Here is a 21,231-nt window from a genome sequence, read left to right on the forward strand (position 1 = left end):
ACACCCTCTTTCGCACACTTTGGAATTTGTCCGGAGGATGGAACGGGGGGAACAATGAGAGACAATGCCTCGGTGTTTGGACAGGCACATGCCACTCTAATTTCCAATGAGGAAGAGGAATTGACCAAAGGCTCAGCTTGCCCTTGGAACCAGAATAGGGCTTGAAGCAATCCTGCTGTTTGGTGGCCAGTTCCTAAAGAAACAAGTTGAAAAGTGGAGCTCAGGGGCACTGCAATTCACAATCCTGCAGCATTGTAAAAGATACCTAATGTGGAAAAATGCCTTGAAGTAAGTCACGAGAAAGGACTTGAAAGCAAGGCAGAATTGTAGGAACGGGATTTCAAGAGGGAGATTGGTCTCGCCTCGAAAGGACATGGAAAGGGTGAGAACTTCTTCAACGACTTGGATACAACCGGAATCTCCTTGGAAGGAAAACATGGATAAAGAAGATGTGATACTTATGTAAAATGAAATATAACTTAGCCATGAAATCAATGAAATAAGGCCAGTTGCAGCAACTCGGGTGTACTTAGGTACGATAATTCTCAGTGACATAAGTCAGACAGAAAAATGAGATTTATCAGCAGATATCAGTTATAGGTGGAATATCAAAATTGCGACAAATGAAGTAAATGTCAAAAGAGACACAGAATCACACATTTAGAAAACACAATTATGACTGCTAGAGTGCAAAGGTCGGTTGAAGTGAGGCATAAACCAGGAGTTTGAAATGAGCACAGATACCGTTCCATAGACCAAATAGCCAATCAACAAGGCTTACACTAAAGCTCAAAGGACTGGACTCAGCACACTACACACCGGAAAAGATTATATACGACTGGTCAGAATCGGAAAAATAATTTATTGATGTCTCTCTGTAAGTGAATCAAGTGGATGTACAGCAGTGAGAAACATAGCACTGAAAATCACCTACACCCCATTATAAAAATAAATTCCAAAAAAAAATAGATAGTGAGTGAGAGAAAAATTCTTACAGAATTCGTTCAGGGGCTGTGATTCAACCTCAATTGAACACATCTAGACCCAGAGTTGGATGGGACCTAAGGCTGGACACTCATGGGGCTGAGAGGCTTGGTGAGGATGGCTCAGAAAATGCAGCCCCTTTACAGTAATATGCTTGGTCCCCCTTCCATAGGTCCCAAATCTCCAGGGGCAGGGGACTCTTCCTACACCTAAAAGATGCATTGGACACCCAGAGTATGGTACACTGTGTGACCAGGAAGAGTTTGGAAAAGGCACCTCATATCCTCATCTGTTGGTGGTCAGCTTCCCGCCTTGAGCCTCTTTCCTAACAATCTCCCCATTTGGGGAAATTAGCACCTTCAACATCCTGTTTCGCACAGTTTGGAATTTGTCCGGAGAATGAAGTCGAATGGGGGGGAACCAATAAGAGACAAGCCCTAGGTTTTTCAACAGGCACATGCCAATCTAATTTCCAATAAGGAATAGGGTTTTAAGCAATGCTGCTGTTTGTGGCCTGTTCCCCACAAAATATGAAAAATCCACCTCAGGGCCCTACAACGTTCAATCCTTCAGGGTTGTAAAGGATATCTATCATCGAAAAATGTCGTGAGGTAAGTCATCGAAAAGGACTTGAAAGCAAGGCAGAATTGCACAGAGGGATTTCAAGAGGTAGACTGGACCCACAGTTAAAGCACATGAAAAGAAGCGGAACTATGCCAATTATCCATTTGGCCAAAAAGGGCCTATGCGTTTTGTCCTGAATATATTCAGGAGAAAACGCATAGGCCCTTTTTGGCCAACCAAGCAAGCGGGCAATGCAAATCTGCACTACAAAGATGTCTCACTTCCCACCGGTCAAAAGGGACATCCGAAAAAGTGTAAAAACCGGATAGGCAGGGCCTCCCTGGTGGCGCAAGTGGTTGAGAGTCCGCCTGCCGATGCAGGGGATACGGGTTCGTGCCCCGGTCTGGGAGGATCCCATATGCCGCGGGGCGGCTGGGCCCGTGAGCCATGGCCGCTGAGCCTGCGCGTCCGGAGCCTGCGCGTCCGGAGCCTGTGCTCCGCAACGGGGGAGGCCACAACAGTGAGAGGCCCGCATACCGAAAAAAAAAAAAAAAAAAAAAAAAAAAAAAAAAAACCGGATAGGCAGGACAGGCCGTGGAGAAAAGGGAGCCATGTTACGCTGAGGGGCGGGATGTAAATTGCCAACAGCCACTCTGGAGAAGTGCATGGTGTTTCCTAAAACATCTAAAAAACAGAGCTACAGAGCCTAGGGCACTTCCACTCATGGGCGTATACCTTCGGAAAACTGAAAATCAACAAGACACAGCCACGCCAAAGTTTAGGGCTGCTCTGTTTACAAGAACCTCGACTTCGGTACATCTTTAATATCCCAGGAAAGAGAAAAATGGATAAAGAAGTTGTGGTACTTACATACGATGGAATGCCATGAAATCAATGTCATAAGGCCAGTAGCAGCATAATGAGTTGATTTAGGTTCGATGATTCTAAGTGAAATAAGTCACACAGAAAAAGAAACTTATCATAAGATACCACTTATAAAGGGAATGTAAACATGGCTACACATGAACTGAATTACAAAAACATAACAGAGTCTCACATTTAGAAAACACACTTATGCCTGCTTAAGGAGAAAGGTGAGGTGGGGTGATGCATAAACCAGAGTTTGAAATTAGCACAGGTACCGTTCCATAAACCAAATATGTAATAGACGAGACCTACTCCTTGCTCAATGAACTGGACTCAACACCCCCTATTCACCGCAGAAGAATATATCTGACTAGTAAGAATCTTAAAACCTATGTATTGATAAGTCTCCATAAGGGGATCAAGTGTGTGTAGAGCGATGTTAACACAGCAGTGAAAATCAGCTAAACCCCATTAGAAAAATAAACTTCAAAAACAAAACACAAAAACAGCGCAATTCTTACAAAATTCGTTCAGGGGCTCTGATGCAAACTAGATTGATGACATCTACACCCACAGCTGGATGAGACATAAGGATGGACCCTTTGGGCTGAAAGGATTTGTGAGGTTCGGTGAGCAAATGCAGACCCTTTAAATCAACACTGCGTGTTACCCATTCCATGGATCCCAACTCTCCAGGTTTAAGGGAATCTTACTACAGCTAAAACATGTGTGGGAAACCCAGAGGATGGTACACTGTGTGATCGGGAAAGGTTTCTAAAAGGCACCTCATTTTTCCACTCCTGGTGCTCGGGTTCGCCATTCCAACCCCTTTACTATCAATCTCCCCACTTGGAGAGTCAGCGCCTTTAACCTCCTGTTTCACAGAGTTTGCAAATTGTGCAGAGGATGAACGGGAAGAGGGGGAACCAATGAGAGACTAGCTGTAGGCATTTGGACGGGCACATGTCACTCTAATTTCCCATCAGGAAGAAGAATTAAACAAAGGCTCAGCCTGCAGCCCCGGAAGCAGAATAGGGCCTGAAGCAATCCTGCGGTTTTGCGGCCAGCTCGCAAAAAAGCGAGTTGAAAAGTGGAGCTCAGAGGCACTGCAATTCACAAACTGGCAGAATAATAAAGGACAACTATCGTCCAAAAATCTGTTGAGGGAAGGCAACGAGGCGGACTTGAAAGCGAGGCAGAATAGCAGGAAACAGATTTCAAGAGGTACGTTGGAATCGCCTTTAAAGCACAGGAAGAGGGGCACAACTTCGACAATGATGCACTTGGCCAAAAAGGGCGTATGCGTTTTCTCCTGATTCAGGAGAAAACGCATACGCCCTTTTTGGCCAAGCAAGCAAGCGGGCAATGCAAATCCGCACTACAAAGAAGTATCACTTCCCACCGGTCAAAAGGGACATCCACAAAATGTGTAAAAACCAGAAAGGCAAGACAGGCCCTGGAGAACAGGGAGCCTTGTTAACGCTGATGGGCGAGATGTAAATTGCCAACAGCCACTCTGGAGAAGTGCATGGTGTTTCCTAAAACATCTAAAAAACAGAGCTACAGAGCCTAGGGCACTTCCACTCATGGGCGTATACCTTCGGAAAACTGAAAATCAACAAGACACAGCCACCCCAAAATTTAGGGCTGCTCTGCTTATAAGAACCTCGACTTCGGTATACCTAAAATATCCCAGGAAAGTGAAAAATGGATAAAGAAGTTGTGGTACTTACGAACGATGGAATATCCCTCAGCCATGAAAGCAATGTCATAAGGCCAGTAGCAGCATAATGAGTGGATTTAGGTACGATGATTCTAAGTGAAATAAGTCACACAGAAAAAGAAACATCATAAGATATCACTTATAAAGGGAATGTAAACATGGCTACACATGAACTGAATTACAACAGAGGACGGAGTCTCAAATTTAGAAAACACACTTATGCCTGCTTAAGGGGAAAGGTGAGGTGGGGTGATGCATAAAACCAGAGTTTCAAATTAGCACAGGTACCGTTCCATGAACCAAATATGTAATAGACAAGACCTACTCCTTGCTCAATGAACTGGACTCAACACCCCCTATTCACCTCAGAGGAATATATCTGACTAGTAAGAATCTTAAAACCTATGTATTGATATGTCTCCATAAGGGAATCAATTGTGTGTAGAGCGGCATAAACACGGCAGTGAAAATCAGTTAAACCCCATTATAAAAATAAATTTCAAAAACAAAGCACAAACACAGCGAAATTCTTACAAAATTCGTTCAGGGGCTCTGATGCAACCTGGATTGACCACATCTACACCCACAGCTGGATGAGACATAAGGCTGGACACTTGGGGCTGAGAGGATTGGTGAGGTTACGTGAGCAAATGCAGACCCTTTAAATCAACACTGCGTGTTACCTATTCCATGGGTCCCAACTCTCCAGGTTTAAGGGAATCTTACTACAGCTAAAACATGCGTGGGGATTAGACATACAAGAATAGCTGAAGGGAGACTTCCGGGGAAGATGGCGTAAGATTAAGACGCGGAGATCACCTTCCTCCCAGAGATACACCAGAAATACATCTACACGTGGAACAACTCCTACAGAACACCTACTGAACGCTGGCAGAAGACCTCAGACCCCCCAAAAGGCAAGAAACTCCCCACGTACCTGGGTAGGGCAAAGAAAAAAGAATAAACAGAGACAAAAGGATAGGGACGGGACCTGCACCAGTGGGAGGGAGCCGTGAAGGAGGAAAGGTTTCCACACACTAGGAAGCCCCTTCGCGGGCGGAGACTGCGGGTGGCGGAGGGGGAAAGCTTCGGAGCCGCGGAGGAGAGCGCAGCCACAGGGGTGCGGAGGGCAAAGCAGAGAGATTCCCGCACAGAGGATCGGTGCCGACCGGCACTCACCAGGCCAGGAGGCTTGTCTGCTTACCCACCGGGGTGGGCGGGGCTGGGAGCTGAGGCTCGGGCTGTGGTCGGAGTGCAGGGGGAGGACTGGGGTTGGCGGCGTGAACACAGCCTGAAGGGGTTAGTGCATCACGGCTAGCCGGGAGAGAGTCCAGGGAAAAGTGTGGAGCTGCCGAAGAGGCAAGAGACTTTTTCTTCCCTCTTTGTTTCCTGGTGCGCGAGGAGAGGGGATTCAGAGCGCCGCTTCAAGGAGTTCCAGAGACGGGCGTGGGACACTGGGGCTGCTGCTGCCGCCGCCAAGAGGCCTGTGTGTGAGCGCAGGTCACTATCCACACTCCCCTTCCGGGGAGCCTGTGCAGCCCTCCACTGCCAGGGTCCCGTGATCCAGGGACAACTTCCCCGGGAGAACGCACGGTGTGCCTCAGGCTGGTATAACGTCACGCCGGCCTCTGCCGCCGCAGGCTCGCCCCGCATCTGCACCCCTCCCTCCCCCCGGCCTCAGTGAGCCACAGCCCCCGAATCAGCGGCTCTTTAACCCCGTCCTGTCTGACCAAAGAACACATGCCCTCCAGCGACCTATATGCAGAGGCGGGACCAAATCCAAAGCTGAACCCCGGGAGCTGTGCGAACAAAAAAGAGAAAGGGAAATCTCTCCCAGCAGCCTCAGAAGCAGCGAATTAAATCTCCACAATCAACTTGATGTACCCTGCATCTGTGGAATACCTGAATAGACAACGAATCACCCCAAATTGAGGAGGTGGACTTTGAGAGCAAGATTTATTATTTTTTCCCCTTTTCCTCTTCTTGTGAGTGTGTATGTGTATGCTTCTGTGTGAGATTTTGTCTGTATAGCTTTGCTTTCATCATTTGTCCTAGGGTTCTGTCCGTCCATTTTTTTTTCTTTTAATTTTTAAAAAAACTTTTTTCTTAATAATTATTTTTTATTTTAATAACTTTATTTTATCTTTATTTTATTTTATCCTCTTTCTTTCTTTTCTTTCTTTCTTTCTTCCCTTTCTTTCTTTCTTTTCTTCTTTTTCTCCCTCTTATTCTGAGCCGTGTGGGTGAAAGGCTCTTGCTGCTCCAGCCAGGACTCATTGCTGTGCCTCCGAGGTGGGAGAGCCAAGTTCAGGATACTGGTCCACAAGAGACCTCCCAGCTCCACATAATATCAAATGGCGAAAATCTCCCAGAGAGCTCCACCTCAATACCAAGACCCAGCTTCACTCAACGACCAGCAAGCTACAGTACTGGACACCCTATGCCAAACAACTAACAAGACAGGAACACAACACTACCCATTAGCAGAGAGGCTGCCTAAAATCATAATAAGGCCACAGAAACCCCAGAACACACCACCAGACGTGGACCTGCCCACCAGAAAGACAAGATCCAGCCTCATCCACCAGAACACAGGCACTAGTCCCCTCCACCAGGAAGCCTACACAACCCACTGAACCAACTTTAGCCACTGGGGACAGACACCAAAAACATTGGGAACTACAAACCTGAAGCCTTCAAAAAGGAGACCCCAAACACAGTAAGATAAGCAAAATGAGAAGACAGAAAAACACACAGCAGATGAAGGAGCAAGATAAAAACCCACCAGACCTAACAAATGAAGAGGAAATAGGCAGTCTACCTGAAAAAGAATTCAGAATAATGATAGTAAAGATGATCCAAAATCTTGGAAATAGAGAAAATGCAAGAAACATTTAACAAGGACCTAGAAGAACCAAACATGAAACAAGCAATGATGAACAACACAATAAATGAAATTTAAAATACTCTAGAAGGGATCAATAGCAGAATAACTGAGGCAGAAGAACGGATAAGTGAGGTGGAAGATAAAATAGTGGAAATAACTACTGCAGAGCAGAAGAAAGAAAAAAGAATGAAAAGAAGTGAGGACAGTCTCAGAGAACTCTGGGACAACATTAAATGCACCAACATTCGAATTATAGGGGTTCCCGAAAAAGAAGAGAAAAAGAAAGGGACTGAGAAAATATTTGAAGAGATTATAGTTGAAAACTTCCCTAATATGGGAAAGGAAATAGTTAATCAAGTCCAGGAAGCACAGAGAGTCCCATACAGGATAAATCCAAGGAGAAACATGCCAAGACACATACTAAACAAACTGTCAAAAATTAAATACAAAGAAAACATATTAAAAGCAGCAAGGGAAAAACAACAAATAACACACAGGGAATCCCCATAAGGTTAACAGCTGATCTTTGAGCAGAAACTCTGCAAGCCAGAATGGACTGGCAGGACATATTTAAAGTGATGAAGGAGAAAAACCTACAACCAAGATTACTCTACCCAGCAAGGATCTCATTCAGATTTGATGGAGAAATTAAAACCTTTAGAGACAAACAAAAGCTGAGAGAGTTCAGCACCACCAAACCAGCTTTACAACAAATGCTAAAGGATCTTCTCTAGGCAAGAAACAAGAGAAGGAAAAGACCTACAATAACAAACCCAAAACAATTAAGAAAATGGGAATAGGAACATACATATCGATAATTACCTTAAATGTAAATGGATTAAATGCTCCCACCAAAAGACACAGACTGGCTGAATGGATACAAAAACAAGACCCATATATATGCTGTCTACCAGAGACCCACTTCAGACCTAGAGACACATACAGACTGAAAGTAAGGGGATGGAAAAAGATATTCCATGCAAATGTAAACCAAAAGAAGGCTGGAGTAGCAACTCTCATATCAGACAAAATTGACTTTAAAATAAAGACTATTAGAAGAGACAAAGAAGGACACTACATAATGATCAAGGGATCGATCCAAGAAGAAGATATAACAATTGTAAATATTTATGCACCCAACATAGGAGCACCTCAATACATAAGGCAAATGCTAACAGCCATAAAAGGGGAAATCGACAGTAACACAATCACAATCATAGTAGGGGACTTTAACACCCCACTTTCACCAATGGACAGATGATCTAAAATGAAAATAAATAAGGAAACACAAGCTCTAAATGATACATTAAACAAGATGGACTTAATTGATATTTATAGGACATTCCATCCAAAAGCAACAGAATACACTTTCTTCTCAAGTGCTCAAGGAACATTCTCCAGGATAGATCATATCTTGGGTCACAAATTAAGCCTTGGTAAATTTAAGAAAATTGAAATTGTATCAAGTATCTTTTCCAACCACAACGCTTTGAGACTAGATACCAATTACAGGAAAAGATCTGTAAAAAATACAAACACATGGAGGCTAAACAATACACTACTTAATAACGAAGTGATCACTGAAGAAATCAAAGAGGAAATCAAAAAATACCTAGAAACAAATGACAGTGGAGATACAATGACCCAAAACTTATGGGATGCAGCAAAAGAAGTTCTAAGAGGGAAATTTATAGCAATACAATCCTACCCTAAGAAACAGGAAACATCTGGAATAAACAACCTAATATTGCACCTAAAGCAATTAGAGAAAGAAGAACAAAAAACCCCAAAGTTAGCAGAAGGAAAGAAATCATAAAGATCAGATCAGAAATAAATGAAAAAGAAAGAAGGAAATGTTAGCAAAGATCAATAAAACTAAAAGCTGGTTCTTTGAAAATATAAACAAAATTGATAAACCATTAGCCAGACTCATCAAGAAAAAAAGGGAGAAGACTCAAATCAATAGAATTAGAAATGAAAAAGAAGAAGTAACAACTGACACTGCAGAAATACAAAAGATCATGTGAGATTACTACAAGCAACTCTATGCCAATAAAATGGACAACCTGGAAGAAATGGACAAATTCTTAGAAATGCACAAGCTGCCAAGACTGAATCAGGAAGAAATGGAAAATATGAACAGACCAATCACAAGCACTGAAATTGAAACTGTGATTAAAAATCTTCCAGCAAACAAAAGCCCAGGATCAGATGGCTTCACAGGCGAATTCTATCAAACATTTAGAGAAGAGCTAACACCTATCCTTCTCAAAATCTTCCAAAACATAGCAGAGGGAGGAACGCTCCCAAACTCATTCTACAAGGCCACCATCACCCTGATACCAAAACCAGGCAAGGATGTCACAAAGAAAGAAAACTACAGGCCAATATCACTGATGAACAGAGATGCAAAAATCCTCAACAAAATACTAGTAAAAAGAATCCAACAGCACATTAAAAAGATCATACACCATGATCAAGTGGGGTTTATTCAGGAATGCCAGGATTCTTCAATATATGCAAATCAATCAACGTGATACACTATATTAACAAATTGAAGGAGAAAAACCTTATGGTCATCTCAATAGATGCAGAGAAAGCTTTTCACAAAATTCAACACTCATTTATGATAAAAACCCTGCAGAAAGTAGGCATAGAGGGAACTTTCCTCAACATAATAAAGGCCATATATGACAAACCCACAGCCAACATCGTCCTCAATGGTGAAAAACTGAAAGCATTTCCTCTAAGACCAGGAACAAGACAAGGTTGCCCACTCTCACCACTTTTTTTTTTTTTTTGCGGTACGCGGGCCTCTCACAGTTGTGGCCTCTTCCTTTGTGGAGCACAGGCTCCGGATGCACAGGCACAGCAGCCATGGCTCACGGGCCGAGCCGCTTCGCGGCATGTGGGATCTCCCCGGACCAGGGCACGAACCCGTGTCCCCTGCATCGGCAGGCGGACTCTCAACCACTGTGCCACCAGGGAAGCCCAGCAGCAATCTTCTACTGAAATGTGTGATTGATTACAAGTACCCTTCAGCAAAATCATATTTATGTAGGCCTCCCCCGTTACCTCTTCAGAACAGTTTCTCAGAGCTATCTTAGAGGCTCTCTCCCAGGCTATAGACCTCAGTAAGACACTGAATAAACTACACTCACAGTTCTTGCATTGTGCATTTTCATTCAAGTCAACATAATCCATAGCAGAAGGAAAGCAAACACAAGGGAGGTGTAATAAGCTGGCCCCTACAGTAAGTTACAGGGTCTCAGTCCTAGCAAGGCCTTCTGAAAAGCATGTAGAATATATCACTGAAAGGAAGAGGAAACCTTCATAGTGGTCTCCACCCCTGTTGCTCAAAGGCATTAGCTTTGTTGTATTGGCAGGCTGGGCAGCATGGGGTTGTTCAGCAAATGTCTCATGGAGTATCAGAGAAGCCTCATGGCTGAAAGGCAAAGAAAGATAGGTGATACCTCTGACTTGACATACTATCATATTGCATCTGTGTGCAGCTGGTGAGCACAACAATGGCTGGAGTGAAATGTGAACCAGAACTGGGCACAAGAGGATTCAAGCTGGGGCTAATATTTTATCTTTACAACAAAGCTCAAGAGTTTTACATTTTATAGTTTATCAACCTTTCCTTTATACTTTGTGTATTTTATATTTATTTCAAGAAGCACATTACCTAAACTTACATGTTTTGCTCTATTTTCTTCTAAAGTGTTTATACTTTTTTCCCTGAAGAAAACAATGTGCTTTTATTGTGACTGCATTCTGTTAATGTAATGATCTGTGTCAATGTGCTTATGTCATGTAATGCACTTTCCTGTCATTCTGTTTCTCCCCCAGCTTCACTGAGTTATAACTGACAAGTAAAAATCAGATAGATAGATAGGTAGAAAACAATGTGATGTTTTGGTATAAGTATGCACTGTGAAACAATCATCTCAGTCAAGCTAATTAACATATCTATTGTCTCACATATCTGCACTTTTCCTTTTGTGTGTGTGTGTGTGGTGAGAACACTTAAGGTCTACCCTCTTAGCAAACTTCAATTACACAATACATTATTGTTAACTATAGTCACATTGTTGTACATGTAGCTTTACTTTTAAAATGTGTCTTCCGGGTTCGAGCCCTGGTCTGGGAAGATCCCACATGCCACGGAGCAACTAAGCCTGTGAGCCACAACTACTGAGCCTGCGCGTCTGGAGCCTGTGCTCCACAACGGGAGAGGCCGTGACAGTGAGAGGCCCGCACACCACGATGGAGAGTGGCCCCCGGTCGCCACAACGGGAGAAAGCCCTCGCAAAGAAATGAAGACCCAACACAGCCATAAATAAATGAATGAATGAATGAATGAACAAACAAATAAATAAATAAATAAATAAATACCTTTTAAAAATGTGTCTTCATTACTTTTGGAATTTATTTGTATGATAGAAGGCAGAAATACAATGTTACCATGTGCATGGCTGTTTGTCCCAGCCAGGTTGACTAGTCCTTCCTTTCTTCAACATTTTCAATATCACAAGTTACATTTCCATGCATGCCTATGCCTGTGAGTGAACTCTATCCTGCATATACTACATCGATCAGTTTTATAGCTTTTTAATATCTAGTGTGGCAAGTTTCCTACGTTGTCAAATTTTTTCTGGATATTCTTTGATCCCTATTTTTCTTATACATTTAAAAAATTATCTTGCTCAGTTCTGTGAAAATCCCTGTCAGTATATTAATGACAATTGCATCAAATTTTAGTTTGAGGGGAGGAATAGATAGCATTGTCATGCCTTTGAAACTTCCCATCCATGAATATGACATATCTCCATCTTTCCATTCATTCAGGTCCTCTTTTGTATGGTATTTTACAACTTTTAATTTTTAAGAGATTCACTCCAGGTAAATATTGACAAAGAAAAACACACAAGTTAAATTTTATTCAGGGTCTTACTGAGGACTATAGCCCAGGAGACAACCTCTCAGATAGCTCTGAGGAACTGCTTCAAAGAGGTAGGGGAAGAAGCCAGTATATATGTGATTTTTTTTTTTTTTTTTTTTTGGCTAGGGAATGCACGTAGTCAAGTATACATCTTGGTAAAAGATTACTGCTAGTCATAAAGAACAGATATCTCAAGTTAATGATTAACGTGCTTTTCTATCTATGAGAAGATGAAAGAAACTGGGTTTATTAAAACTCTTCCTGAGCTACATCTAACTATCTAAGGAACCCGTTTGTCCAAAGCACAGAGCATCCTGTTGTCATCTTTAATTTCCTGTCTGAAACACAGAGTGCACTGTTGGTCAGTGACTGTAGTGGGTAAATCTTTGTAGACTTGGATGGTGAGAAAAATGTTCTTTGCTCTTCTTTTGTTTGCATACTTAATAACTTTTATTGCTACGATTAATGGGATTTTTAAAAATAAATTTATTCATTTATTTTTGGCTACGTTGGGTCTTCGTTGCTGTGCACAGGCTTTCTCTAGCTGTGACGAGTGGGGGCTACTCTTCGTTACAGTGTGTGAGCTTCTCATTGCGGTGGCTTCTCTTGTTGCAGAGCATGGGCTCTAGGTGCACGGGCTTCAGTAGTTGTGGTGCACGGGCTTAGCTGCTCCGCGGCATGTGGGATCTTCCCAGACGAGGGCTTGAAACCATGTCCCCTGCATTAGCAGGTGGATTCTTAACCACTGCACCAGCAAGGAAGTCCCTTGATTAATAGGATTTTATTACATTTTTAAATTGCAAGTGCTTAGAAATACTGCTGTTTTGATTATTTAAACCTTTTATTTGGAAATATGTCATATGTACATAAAAGATGCAAGAATAAGAACAGTCTAAAGAATAATTCCATAACCCTCCCACCCCAAGATTTACCCATTGTCAACACTGACATTGACATTCTTGAAGACTATAGTCCCCTCCCCCTTTTAACAGAACTTCCTCATTTGGAGTTTGTCTGGTGTTTGCTGATGATTAAATTCCGGGTTCTCAACCAGAAACACACAGTAGTGATATTGGTTCCATCTCAAGTCATCTCACCTAAAAGCAGACATCCATCTGCTGATATTTTTTATTAGATGGTCAGGTACTGTCCAATTTCTGCTCTTTATATAGTTACTATTTTTCTTTTGCAACTGATTAGCCAACTGTAAAAAGATAATTTCAGACTACACAAGAATACTGCTTATCATTTAAATTTCCTATTAGGTTTTACCACCCATTGCTGCTTCATGCCTCACCCAATTTTAATTGTGATGGTTGGAACGAATGACTTCTTTCCAACTGCATGTGTTGATGTTTCTATATTGATTTTCTGTCCATCAACTTTACTTATTTTTTAGTTCTACTAGTGTGGAAAACCTCATGGAATTTTCCAAATTAATAGTTATATTGTGGGGTATTTATCTATTCAGATATTCCTCTTGACCACTGAAAGGTATACTCATAATCCAATTTTGAGATCTTAATGAACAGAAATTTTTCTTCTGTCTTTCCAGCTTAGCTGTGTTTTTGTAATTATATTTTATCCTGCATGTCAAGGTGTTTGTGGCAGAGAGGCAGTCTGCAATATCTCACTTCACTAAGATGCAAAAAAGCAAATATCAAGATCAGAGTTACTCAAAAGTGCTACTCCTAGACTAGAAAAAGACTTTGCACCAGAATATAAATCACATACTGCTTCCCTTATTGAAAAAGTCTTGTCATGAAAAAAGTCAGCTCATCTAAAAAGCATACTTAGTAATTCGATTGATTTACATTCTTGCAGAATCTCCTTACATCAACAGTCCATAGGCTATACTTTGACAAGCAGAGGTCTAGATGACTCATTTGAAAACGGAAGTGGTATTTCCATCCTGAAAAATTCCATGTGGTTTAAGAGTTGCTCCATGTGTGGAGAAGCAATCATTCAATATATATTAATGATTTAATGCTATGTGAAGTGTGGTAGATGAAATGCTCCTGGAATGTGATAAATCCAAGATAAGTTCTTATAACTGAAGGCAAAATGCATTTTCTACATAATACTTCTATTTATGAATATAGGCTCCCTCTACTCTTAAAACTTTCTTTTGCATGATTTCAACCTCCTGTCCTACCAGAGCTGAAATTTCAACCATCAGAGTTAGGATAAGACATTTTTTTCCTTATTCATTACAATTGAATCATTTGGCAAAGAGATTTTTTAATACATGAAGCAATTTAATTTATCTTTAGTAGTTTAGATAAATAAGTAAAAAGATTTCTAGGCATCCTCTCTTAAAATTAAGGAAAGGAAACAAGTTAACTCAATAAATACAATAAAGTTTTTCTATTTTCCAAATTTTAAACCAGCTAAAATACAATAAAATGAATTATTTTATTAGAAAATATAACTGTTCAAAGATTAAAAATAAATAAGTTGCTGCCACAAAATTGCAACATAATATACAGTTAACTCATTCTGTTATGGTCAGTTAAGAGAAAGATGGCAGGAGGAATGATACAGTCAAAAGTAAACAAAAAAAGAGGGAGGGGGAAGATATGAGGGAAAGGAGAGCTAGAGCAAAAAGAGAAAAAGAAAAAGTGCTTTATTGAATGAGTTAGTTACATGAGGTCACCAAGAGAAACAAATCCTCTGACTGAGGCACTATGGTGAGAAATGCGTAGTTTGATGATTTTATTGCCCTGGTGTCTTCAACCCAGACGTAAAGGAGATGCTCACATTCTCTAGGCAAAGGCACCATCAGCAAGCTTCCACTCTTCCTCACTGGACCAGAAGAATCACAGAGTGGTGGTCTTAACCCTGATGGAGGAGTACTCACTACCACTTATCCACACCTAGATGGCAGGGAAGGCAAAGAAACTTGGCGTCTGGCAGCCCTGCTTCCACCACTACCGAGCAGGCTCAAAGACAATGGTCAACTCAGGCTTTTCTTCTTGAAGTGTTTCTAATGCACGTTTTGTATCATAATTGAAATACATTCCACACAACCTGTAAAAGCAAATAGAGAAGCTTTGGATTGTATTCTTCAAATAAACACTTTCAGCTTTTGGCTTTAAAAATCTCATCTCCTCAGCCTCACACTTTTAAGCTTTCCAATGCTGCACTTCATGCCTAGTGTGGTTTCTGTGATATTCAATATTTTTAACCTTCAAGTTTGGAAATGTTTAAACATGTGCAAATACAGAGAGAATAGTATAATGAATCCCATTACCCAGGTTTGACAGTTAACAGCTCATGGCCAATCTTGTTTCGTCTATCACCCACCCACTCCTCACATCAGTGGATTATCTTAAACACAGCAGTTCATGCATCTATAAATATTTCAATGTGTGAAACTAAATGCAGACTTTTAAAACATAACTGCAATGCCATTATCACACCCAAAAAAGTTAACAATAATTTCTAAATATCAATATATGTCCAATCAGTGTTTAAACTTTCTCAATTGTCTGATAAAGCTTTTATATTATGTTCATTTAATCAGGAGCCATATAAAGTCCACACATTGGGAATTCCCTGGCAGTCCAGTGGTTAAGACTTGGTGCTTTCACTGCCATGGCCCAGGTTCAGTTGCTGGTGGGGGAACTAAGATCCTGCAAGCCGCACAATGCAGCCAAAAAGAAAAGATCCACAGGCTTGGTATGCCTCTCAAGTCTTCTTTGATATCAGTTCTTCCTCCTTCTCTTTTTTTAAATTTCCCTTGCAACTTAACTAAGAAATCATACCATTTGTCCTGAATCATTTCTAATAATCTTGATTTGGTTGTGTTATGGACTGTTTGTGTTCCTTCAAAATTCATATGTTAAAGCCCTAACCCTCAATATGATGGTATTTGGATATGAGGTCTTTGGGAGGTAATGAGGGTTAGATGAGGTCATGGGGGTGGGTCCTCATGATGGGATTAGTGCCCTTATAGTAAGAGATACCACAGCACACACACTCTCTCTCTCTCTCTCTCTCTCTCTCTCTCTCTCTCTCTCTCTCTCTGTGTACACGTGAGGACACAACAAGCCCAGAAGAGAGCTCTCATCAGAAACCAAATCAGCCAGTGCCATGGTCTTGGATGTTCCAGCTGCCAGAACTGTGAGAAATAAATGTCTATGATTTGTTTAAGGCACCTAGTCTATGCTATTTTGTTATGGCAACCTGAGCTCACAAGACAGGTTGACTGCATCCATGGGTTCCCCAGTCTATTTTGAGCCTGTCCCTTATAACTCCAGAGTGTCCTTCAGGGCTGGGTCAATCAGCCCACATACAGCAATGTCCCCAGCTTCATCCTGACCAATAATTCCTTTTGTTCCTATTTCTCTTAGCTCTGGAAATGGCTTTTATTGCAAGAAACATGTTCCACTGTGTCCACATAAGGATACAATGCTGATCTGAACTACTGTTTATTCAAACCTGTATTCCAATTGGTTCTCAGCCTTGAGGCCATGGACAAGGACAGAAATTTCTGGGCTAATAGAATTTATAAACTAGGGGTAAGATATAGATAATAAATAAACAAGAAAATGATATAGCATGTATTATGATGGTCAACACTATGGAGGAAAATAAGCAGAGAAGAGGAAAGGCATGCTGGGCTGTTATTTTCAGTAGGATGGTTACAGTCAGACTCACAGAGAAAACCCTGAGCAGAGAATTTAATGATGCACAGGAATAAGGCATGTGGATATCAAAGGGTGGAAGTTCCAGGCAGAGGGAACTGCAAGTGCATAGTTTCGGAGTGACAGTGTTTTTCGAAATAGCAAGGAAACCAGTGTGAGTGGAGCAGAAGGAACTAGCGTTAGAAGATGACTTTGCAAAAACAGCAGGAGCCAGATCACATGGGGCCTTAGACACTGCCATGAGTTTGTGGCTCTTACCTTGTGATAGAAGCATGTTGGTAGGAGTGATATGCTCTGACTGATGTTTTAGCTACATCCTCCATCTGCAATGGTAGATGCAGAGTAGCCTGGTGGAATGCTACCAGGACAATCCAGACAAGAGGTGACAATGGTTTGAACTAGGGTAGGAGCCATGAAGCTGGCAAAAAGTGGTCAATGAGTAGGCATGCTGTGAAAGCAGAGTTAACAGGACATGCCAGTGGATTGGATATGTGCATAAGGAAAAAGATGTGTCAAAGATGACACCAGGATTGTTTTGACCTGAACAATTCACACTGAGTTACCATTGACTGAGATAGGGAAGAAGCAGATTTTAGACAGAAGGGAACAGCACAGGTTTGGATTTGGACATGTGAAATTTGGGAGGCTTATTAGACATCCAAGTAGAAAGGTGAGACAAGCATTTGAACATGGAATTCATGGAGATATGAACTGGGGGGAGGGGAACAGCACATATATGATAAAACCAGAAGACTAGATGATGTAAACAAGGGAGAAAGTGTAAAGGAGAAAAATTAACCCAGTGATTGAGTCCTGGGGATTCAGTATGTAAAGGTCAGAATGATGAAGGGATGCCAGAGGAGACTGAGCAGAAACAGCCAATGTAGTAGGAGAAAATCCAGAGGATAGTGTGTTGACCCTAAAACCAAGTGAAAGAAATGTCTTTAGTGGAGACTGTGATCGTCAGAGCTGACAGAAGTTATGAAACTAATTAGGAAGCTTTTACTAGCAAGGTAATGTGTACCTCAGTGGTATCATTGATGATGGAAAGGAGCCAACAGTCCCAACACCCTGAAGACAGGCCAAAGTTTATGGAATTTCTAATCTTGATGTTTCTGGAGCACTTTCTATTTAGAAATTCTCCAAAACAAGACCAACAACACCCCTACTATGCAAGGACCTTTGCAATAAGGATGACCCATGGACAGGTCTAGTTCTACAAAGTATGATACCTTGCACAGAAATACAATTCTCTTTGGCTATTTCTCATTGGGACTTGTGTTTCTTTCAGGAATATGGATGAAAGGTCTTTTCACACCCAAATGAACCTTGATTATTCTAAATGTCTGGATGAAATTGAATACGTAGTTCATGACTCAATTATTGTATACATATATAAATCTGCAACTGGCCCAGGCCCAACCTCACCCAGAGTGCAAATGAAGCCAACCTGGATTTTGGAAACTGGCCAACTTTTCCTTAGCACTAGGAGCCCTGCCACACAAATCTCTACAGAGCACACTTACTTCAGGCTTTTCAGGAGGCAGCCCTGCTGTTTCAGCACTTCACAGAGTAGCATGACCCCCAGATCACCCAGGTCATTGTTGCCTAGGCTCAACTTTCGCAGGCTCTGGTTAGAAGTCAGAAGTGTGGAAAGACCCCAGCAGCAGTGTGAGGTGAGGCTGCAGTTGTCTAATCTGCAAGAAAGAAGGTGATTTCAAGAAAATGTCCCCTTAAATTATCCTCCACCGGTCTCCCAGATCTTAGCCTGTAATATTTCAAATGCAGGAAAGGCTCAGGATTAACAAGCTTGGAACTGCCTTATGTGCCAAGGGTTATCATTCTCTCCTCTTCAGATGAGAATATTTTTTCCAGTCCACTGGATTTTGCAGTTCAAATGATTAACAGCAGTATATGAAATGATTTTTCCCAAATTCTGTGTCTCCCCGCCCAGATTTTCCTAAAACACTAGTGCCATACCACCCCCACTCTTTTGTGGTAGAGAGATTTATGGTGAAAGGAACTTCAGTATTTACCTTTACACCATCTAAAAGTACAGCTCCCCCTAGTCCCATAATCCTGTAAGAAGCCAAGCCCTAGGAAGGCTCTCAGATATAGATGATCTCATCAACATTCCCCTCAACTATCCCCTTCCCTGTAGCCACCATGCATTCCCATCACTGTAATAAGCTCAGAGACTTACTCCAACACCTGAAGCTTGCAGTGGGCATGTAAGAGTCCCTTACAGAGTAGCTTGAACCCCACGTCTCCAAGAGCATTGCCCCGTAGGTAAAGGTGTGTGAGATTCTGGTTTGTGCTGAGCACCGAGCACAGAGCTAGACAACCACCTGACGTAATGCCAGAATTCACCAACCTGTAGAAGGAACAGGGAGAAGAATCCTCAATGCCCAGACTTCCTTGAACATTGCACAGCTGTCTCAACACAGGAACTTCATTTTATCTGAAAAGCTTCATGCTTCAACTTAAAGGCCAGCATCTTGGATATAATCTGAGGAGAGCATGACTCCCTATCTCTGGCCCCATAAAAGAGACAAATGATTTCTTAGCAGATGCTTTCCTGGGATCAGCAGAAGAGACAGAGCAAAAGCAAACTGATCCACATTCCCTCCACATTCCTCCTTCTTACACATATTCCCTCTGGCCATACATGTTCCTCACTACCACTTCTTCCAGAAAGACATCCCAGATTGTCTCTTACTAATAATTCTCATTATTATTATATTAACACTGCAGAGGCCTACCTTATTTGATTCTTATACCAACCAAGCAAGGTGGCAGTGCAGCTGTAACTATTGAATATTTTCTACAGATTAGAAAGCTGAAGCTCATCAAATCATGTGTTGCTTTTAAGGTCAAAGAGAGAATATTTGGTAGAGAGGGGACCCAGACTTACACCTTCTAGAGCCATCCCCTGCTCTATTGGCCCTTCTGTCCATTTCACACTAACTTCTGCCTTTTAAATGGCTTCTCAGAGTACAAAGCCCTAGGTTTGCATTATACGCAGTGGAACTAAGATTTTTGATGTACTACTCTTGGGTCAAGTTGAGAATATACTATCACCCAACAAGAGCATAAGGGCTCTGAAATAGAGAGCTGTGTCACTCCTGCATAGAAGCTCAGAGAGTAATACACAGTATGCAGAAAGTCACATGTGCTAGGCCTTCAACAAAGCTTTGATTTAAGAATATCTCATGTGGTCACATTTCTTTCTTAACAATGACATGTTTTTAAGTTACAAGGTGTCTTAGAATCAGAAAAAATAAAAATACAGAAAGAAGTGATTCAGGCAGCATAGCATGAACAGATGACCAAAAGGAAACAGAAATAATTATCCATCCACTAGTCTCCATCTTCCCAGTCAAGAATGAATTACAACAAAAAAGACTGAGTAAGCAAGACAAAGAGGGAAATGAAGCCCAAGAGGGATGAGCAATAACAATTGAGTGGTTTATAGTAAGTTCTTCTTTCTAGCTAAGGAGAATTTTATCAGAGGATCTTCAGTGGACATGCAGAAGGGATTTTTCAGGATTTCTGGCTGTCATAGACTGAATGTTTGTAGTCCCCTCTCCTCCAAATTTCATATGTTGAAAGCTTAATTCTCAATGTGATGGTATTATTGGGTTGGCCACAAAGTTCATTTGGGTTTTTCTGTAACATCTTACAGAAAAACCCGAAAGAACTTTTTGGCCAATCCAATAGAATGTGGGGGCTTTAAGATGTGATTAGATCTTGAGGGTAGAATCCTCATGATGGGATTAGTGCCTTTTTAAAAGAGACCCCAGTGAGCTGCCTCCCCACTATCACCATGTGAGAACACAGCAAGAGTGGCTGTATGCAAGCCAAGAATAGAGTCCTCACCAGGAACCAGGTGATCTACAGGTACCTTGATCTTGGATTTCCAGCCACCAGAACTGTGAGAAATAAATGTTTGTTGTTTGAGCCACCCAGTCCATGGTATTTTTGTTACTGCAGCCCAAATAGACTAAGACACTGGCAAAGATGAAGACCATTCCAGAAGACTAGAGATGGTCCTCAAAAAGGAAAAGACAGAATATTTTTAAAGTTACAGAATAGTAAGATTTACTACTATTTCCAGAAAAGGGCTAAAAAGTATTAGCAACAGATGTTTGAGGAGAAGTACACAGTGAAGTGGCAGCAATTACAAGTAGATAGGGTGGTTTTGTTAAGAATAAGTCACATTGGGATTATCAAAATGTTGGTAACCACTGAGACTGAGTGATGGGTACACAGAGTACATAATGAAATGTTTAGAAAATCAAACAACCAAGCCCTACCAACCAAACCACTAGATTAGAAGAATGTAACCAACATCATATATCTTGGTTTCACCCAATCCATTCGACTCAGATCTACATTTACTAAACAAAGATATCTTTCCATGTATTATATTGTTACTGATTTTTTAAAAATTTACTAATGATATGCCTTATGTCACAAAAATGTCTCAAAGAAAATTGAGGAAGAAGATTTAACATTTATTGAGTATCTACTAACTGCTTGGCTGTGTGATGATGACTTAAATAGGATTATCTCATTGAATTATTACAAAACCAAGATGCACGTGTTGTTT

General features: G+C 41.4%; 1 protein-coding gene across 6 annotated transcripts in view; it reads right to left on the bottom strand.

Annotated features, from left to right (window-relative positions):
- Positions 1–14,337: 14,337 nt before the first annotated feature.
- Positions 14,338–21,231, bottom strand: part of NLRP3 (NLR family pyrin domain containing 3) — a 57,512-nt gene continuing 50,618 nt past the window's right edge. For 5 of the 6 annotated variants that reach the window (XM_060093738.1, XM_060093740.1, XM_060093742.1 and 2 more), the window contains 3 exons: positions 18,823–18,993; positions 18,146–18,316; positions 14,339–15,000 (listed from right to left, as the gene is read on the bottom strand). In XM_060093738.1, coding sequence (XP_059949721.1) covers positions 14,901–15,000; positions 18,146–18,316; positions 18,823–18,993 — 442 coding nt within the window. In that variant the 3' untranslated portion in view covers positions 14,339–14,900. Of the gene's footprint in view, positions 15,001–18,145; positions 18,317–18,822; positions 18,994–21,231 lie in introns of all 6 variants that reach the window. The other variant, XM_060093743.1, reaches the window with a different exon arrangement.

The sequence above is a fragment of the Mesoplodon densirostris genome, chromosome 3 (genome assembly GCF_025265405.1).
Source record: "Mesoplodon densirostris isolate mMesDen1 chromosome 3, mMesDen1 primary haplotype, whole genome shotgun sequence".
Classification (NCBI taxonomy): Eukaryota; Metazoa; Chordata; class Mammalia; order Artiodactyla; family Ziphiidae; genus Mesoplodon; species Mesoplodon densirostris.